Raw genomic sequence first — 6,000 nt, 5'->3', positions numbered from 1 at the left:
CTTTCGGTGTCAAAGATGGGGCAACAACCGCCGGAGGAGGGGTGGGCGGTGGCAAAGAGAAAAATGTAAACACTGTTCAACAATCGAACTCAAAATGGAGACTGACGCTATCTCTACACATGCGCAGATCGTAGCAATAGGAATAGGGGGCTTGTCAAAAGAGAGATAAAATTGATAAAGGTAAAGTGTCAGTACCCATAAACGTTTTATAAAATAAAACTATTTTATGGGTACCTGATAAAGAGGTGCTCTGTTTGACACCAACGCCAAGAAAAACACAAGGTTGGAATTGAATGGTCATTTATTACCAATAAAAAATGAAGAATCAAGTAAAAACATCAACTACTATGTAAAACAGATACATGTAAGTAACTAACAATATATACAAAAACATATAAGAAAAAGTATCATGGAATCTAAAAGTTAGAATATTATGCAAAAGTTACATAAGTCTAAAATAAACAAAAAATCATACATATATGGGGCAACAACCGCCACAGATCAACACCGAAAACTGCCAGGATTTAAAGGTTTTGATCTGCCCCATCCACTGCTAAACAAATATTCGTACAGCAGTGATGGAATAGTACGAAGTATAAGACACTTAGTAACTTTTAACATTAAACATGTGAAAAGGTGAGAGGGTTGTGTTGCATAACTTGTTTTTGATTAGCTAAATATAGTATTTTCTCACATTCACTGTCTGTAGCAGTTGTAACAAAGACGCATAAGGTTGAAGGAGTGTTCTTAGCACCAAATTACTGTATACATGTAATTAATGTATAAGGTATGAAAAAACCTGTTTTATAACTTGCCGTATCTCCTATACAGAATCCTTACAGAGGCATAATACTTGTAGCATATTGTTTCGAATGTTAGTTTAGTTAAAGTGTTCACTTGCGGGCATTTGACCTAAATGACGTGTTCGTATAAATTGGTGAGTTTACTTCCTCTGTGTTCATTACAGTGATTGTTTCGTAAGTTGACTGGATGCGGCGATGTCGCTCTTGATTTCTGCAATTTTTAAAATACGAATGGTTTTCAAGACACAGTATATATTGGTACCATTTAGGAAATTTTTCCTTTCGAAAAAAGATCAATGAATGGAGATCTATCTAAACTTTACCGCTGTCTTCTGAAATAAGCAGCTATGACACACAGAGCCACAGAAATAATAGACACGACAGCTAGCAGTACGCCCAAGACAATCCCAACAACATCTGTAACAAAAAATAATACAACAGTTTTGGATTAAATTCCGAAGATATACAATAAAACTCGGGTACAGTGAACAGTCCTACAATAAATTCACACCTATAGCGAATCATAACACCTATAACAAAAACGAGTTTTGGAAGATAATGCACCGAAGGATATGATTTAGTCGCGAATTTGTCCATAAGTTAAAGAAACGTACATAAACAACGAAAGCTTTATTTAATTGCTGTTATAAAATTTAGAAATTCATTTCAAAATTAAGGATTATCTCCCTCATGCATAGCTCTTATCCTTAGACGAATTTGCCTCCACTTTTTTGGCACACTGTTTCCCCCTAAAAAAGCTCTAAAACTTCATTGTTATTTCGGATTTCAAACATTTCGGTTGAGCATCGCTGAAGAGACATTATTTGTCGAAATGCGGTGAAATCTGGTGCATCAAAATTGGTACCGTATAAGTTTTACATACATGTATAACTAGAAATCTTAGTATTGAACGTTGCATTTACTATGTATGGTGTCATGTAAAACTTAAACGGTCATATACACTGTGCAGATTTCCAAAATTTCTTTGAAATGACTAAATCCAGCTATTTTTCTAAGCTGTTTGGAATAAGAAATTATGTACAAGTATGTATCGCTGCATTAATACATCAATAACGATAGTATGGAGATATGTTGATGTTTTATTTATCTGCGATGTCGAAAAAAAACACCATAAAAAATAGTTTTGGTCGATTCATACTATCCATGATATTTTTTTTACAAACGATTACAAGCTTTTGTGATTTCATGAATTGGAAACAAAGAATATTTGTGGAAAACTAATACTTCATTAGGTCACCTTAGTCACTCAGGTGACCTATTGCAAGTGGTCAACGTCCATCGTCGTCCATTATGAATTGAACATTTGTAACACTTTCTTGATAATGTCCATTCCAATTCTTCTCAAATTCGGTATGAAGCATGTTTGGGACAAGGGGGATATAAATTGTAAATTCCAGGACTTTTAGGCCTTGGGGGCGGGGTAAAAACTGACAAAAAATTAAACCAATTAAAAAAATATTCTCTACAACCACACATCTGTAAGAAAATTAAATACAGAGTGATGTAGAGCAGGAAGGTGCCAAAATTGTAAATGTCATGATCCCCAATTTCATGACCTCCGAGGTGTTTGTGTAAATAACATCTTCTTTAAGGCTATTGATACTAAATTGTAAGTAAATGAACATTCAAAGTCCATTACCAAACTTGAAAAATGCATGATCCCAGGGAATGGGTTTTGGTACTAGAATGGAGACAAATTATTATAATTCTTATTGTGATTATCATTAGTAAGACTTCCTCTTTACTTTTGCTATTGCTGTACATGTATATAACTAAATGCATATTTAGTAAAAGCAGAAAGGAATGTACCAAAATTAAAGTACCAACATTTTGAATTTCGAACCTCATTGTTCTGAGTCTAGTGTGTGTCCAAATAGTCATATGCAAGGTGAAGATAACGAACAGTGATCAATCTCGTAACTCCTACAAGCAATACAAAATAGATAGTTGGGCAAACACGGACCCCTGGACACACCAGAGGTGGGATCAGGTGCCTAGGAGGAGTAAGCATCCCCTGTTGATCGGTCACACCCGCCGTGAGCCCCATATCCTGATCAGGTAAACGGGGTTATCCGCAGTCAAAATCAGTGTGCCAAGAACGGCTTAACAATCGGTATGAAACACGTCAGACAGCATTTGACCTAATGCGAGGTTAGTGCTAATATAATATATTATGTAAAATCCTTTATCCGTATGGGCACTGTCCACTAACTTTATCGACAGCACTCCTATAAATATATATCATCAGTGTCGCCGAACTTATCTTCATCGAGGAAATCGTCATGATCGTCATGAGTGCTAACTACGAATAGACCAAGCCCAACCTCTCCGACAACACATTAAAAAAATATATAAACGACATAAATCATTCACACCGTCGTCATCTTCTACACCATCCCCAATAACGTATCAAATAATTAATTCTATTATTGATCTATGCAAAAATACCCCCAAATATGACGACCGTCCATATTTTGAGATTGCTTTGAATTTTTGTGATTTCCACAGTACATGTACATTATAAAATATCAAAATTTCGATTTATTGGCATCTTGCTTCTTATCGAGTCAAGTTACTCGTACGACTACGCGAATATGCAAAAGGAGCTATTATTGGAGGTAAAAATGTTTGGCAAAGTGGCACGAATTTGAGGGGAATAAAAACAGATATTATGCAATATCAGTATTTTTTAAAACGAAAATACGTTTACAGTACCGTTAACATCACAGTGAAAACTCATGGCACCCATGTTCGATCTTGGAGACGTAAAATATTATAGGCACTAGGATACTTTCCACAAACTTGTGGTTTACAAAGGTTCTTTGTTAATCTTAATTTTTCTTTCCAATGGTATATTTAGCAGCGGAGACAAGATATGTACTACAGGTATGATAACTGATCTGGATTTTTGGAGGAAATGTTTTTAAAGTAGACATTTGGACTTAAGTCTGGGTTTGACTGCTTAAATGAGAGAAAACTCAAACTTAAGTTTGAGATATTTTTCTAGCTAGCCAGGGGAATTGTAGACAGAAATGATGATTTTGTTGTAGGGAAGAGGACATCGTCTTTAATTACCTGTTACAGAGACCTCTTCTTTCCTCGTAAGGATTGCCCTATCTGGAAAATCTAACATAAAAATTTGTTTAATTCGCCCATTGTTTTTAAATGCCAACATCTGAATATAATTATATATTAACATAATTTTCAACAGATATAAATACATGGCAGCTATTTTCGGATGTACAATACCGTCTCATACATGTATGATTGTTTGAAAGACACTGTGACACCCTGCAGCAGATTTCATCCCTGTTACACATCATATCGCTGTAATTTACACCTGTAGATAAAGAATATAAAATTTACAAACGACTCAAAATAACATACATTGCCAAGCATTTGTACATTTCCCAATCGAAAGCTTTTTTTTTAAAAACAGGTAATGACCAACGATTCCGCGCTTTAGCAATGCCCCCTTTCGATCAACCGTATACGTTTATGAATAACACGCACCATGCACACACAGTTGCATATAAATGAGTCAGAGTGTAGTTTTTAAAATCAATTTGTGTAGATAGTACATTTCGTATTTTCATCATTAAAAACATACGAGAAACTTGTTATTGTCTGTAGAAAGTATGAACATTTATAAATATTAAGCACCCTGTTCACACATCGATCCCGTCCATCCTGATAAACAGCTGCATGTAAAAGAGCCAAGGTTGTTGACGCAAGTACCACCATTAAGACATGGCGTCGAAGTAGCGCACTCATCAATATCTGCCAAATATATTCATTTCAATCACATAATTATATGGAGACTGTAGTTTTTAAAATCCATCGTGTATAGTTTTTAAAATCTATGATGTGTAAATAGTACATTTTGCATTTTCATCATCACAAACATACATGGAACTTGTTTTTTATTGTCTGCAATATATGAAGCATCAAGAAATGAACATTGTGAGCATTTACAGTTACAGAACTACAACAAACTGAGGTACCAACATAATGTCACCTGTTTGACATCGTTTCCCTGTAAAAGCATTGGAGCAGTGACAACGAAAATCTCTGTACAAATCCTCACAAATCCCATGTTCACAAGGTCCCGAAACGCAATCATTTCCGTCTGAAAATTCCAGAAATAAATACAGAAATACCGTTTGTCCAATCACTGACGACAGATCTGAGAACATAAATACCAAAGTACCCATGTAAGCGAGCACAGTGGAAATTGCACCAAAAATACTTCCCCAAATTTACTGTCTTTCCGATTTTTAAATTCAACAGAGACATAACTATATAAAAGCCCATTGAGCTCACCATAGCTAGACATAACGTTTGCGTAATAACGCGTAATGTTCTCGAATCGTGTTATAACGCGAAAATATCGCAAATATTCAGGTACCTATCGCGTTATAACGCAAAATTTTCGCAAATACAAGCGAAACTTTTGTGTTATAATGTGAAACTTTTGCGAATGTACACGCTATTTTTGCGTTATACCGCGTTTGTAAGATTGAAAAAGATCTTCAAAAGTGTAATGTAATTTCAATATGACCAACTTATCCCAACCCTGGAAACTGAACCTTGGACCTAACTTTGGTAAAGGATTCAGTTGTCATTGTATTTAGGTAAATAGTTTACATGCAAGATTTCAATGGGCAAGAGGTAAGATGGTCAAAGAGGTAATGAATATTCATTTTATGACCCTATCATCTCCATTTTGGGTCCTGAACCGTGACCCGGGGGTACGACTCTAACAGCTATATTTGAGGACCAGGTGTTAATTATATTCATGTACAAAGTTCACCTCCTACAGTCCGTGAGTAGAGAAGATTATCAAAAATATAATGTATCTACACTATGTGACATGATTAGCCCAATCCCAATAGGCCATACCCGCCGCCAGACCCTGGAACCTTGAATTAACTATTAAGTACTCATTGCAATCAAGCAAGGAGTTGGCAGACCTGCTAGATGTCAAGGAAAAGGGGGAAGCTTTTTTTAAAGGCACAATAGTAAAGTGCAGTGGTGCACATTAGATGTTGAATGTATGAAGGGTTTTACGGTATGTAGACTGGTGACGTCACCCAGCCTATGGACCTCATTTTAATCTTAACAGAGAAAAACTTGTGAATTTCAGGCAGGAAATTTCAAGTCGCCCTTTTTCTTT

General features: G+C 35.7%; 1 protein-coding gene across 1 annotated transcript in view; it reads right to left on the bottom strand.

Annotated features, from left to right (window-relative positions):
* Window positions 1-283: 283 nt before the first annotated feature.
* The window catches only part of LOC125671848 (sushi, nidogen and EGF-like domain-containing protein 1), a 65,616-nt gene continuing 59,899 nt past the window's right edge, over window positions 284-6,000 (bottom strand). The window contains exons 10-15 of the mRNA XM_056162375.1: window positions 4,843-4,953; window positions 4,488-4,604; window positions 4,084-4,164; window positions 3,900-3,950; window positions 1,127-1,220; window positions 284-1,014 (exon numbers count right to left, since the gene is read on the bottom strand). Coding sequence (XP_056018350.1) covers window positions 894-1,014; window positions 1,127-1,220; window positions 3,900-3,950; window positions 4,084-4,164; window positions 4,488-4,604; window positions 4,843-4,953 — 575 coding nt within the window. The 3' untranslated portion in view covers window positions 284-893. The remainder of the gene's footprint in view (window positions 1,015-1,126; window positions 1,221-3,899; window positions 3,951-4,083; window positions 4,165-4,487; window positions 4,605-4,842; window positions 4,954-6,000) is intronic.

Source organism: Ostrea edulis, chromosome 4 (genome assembly GCF_947568905.1).
Source record: "Ostrea edulis chromosome 4, xbOstEdul1.1, whole genome shotgun sequence".
Classification (NCBI taxonomy): Eukaryota; Metazoa; Mollusca; class Bivalvia; order Ostreida; family Ostreidae; genus Ostrea; species Ostrea edulis.
The sequence above is the reverse complement of the archived record's forward strand: the minus strand, read 5'-3'. Positions and strand labels throughout refer to the sequence as shown.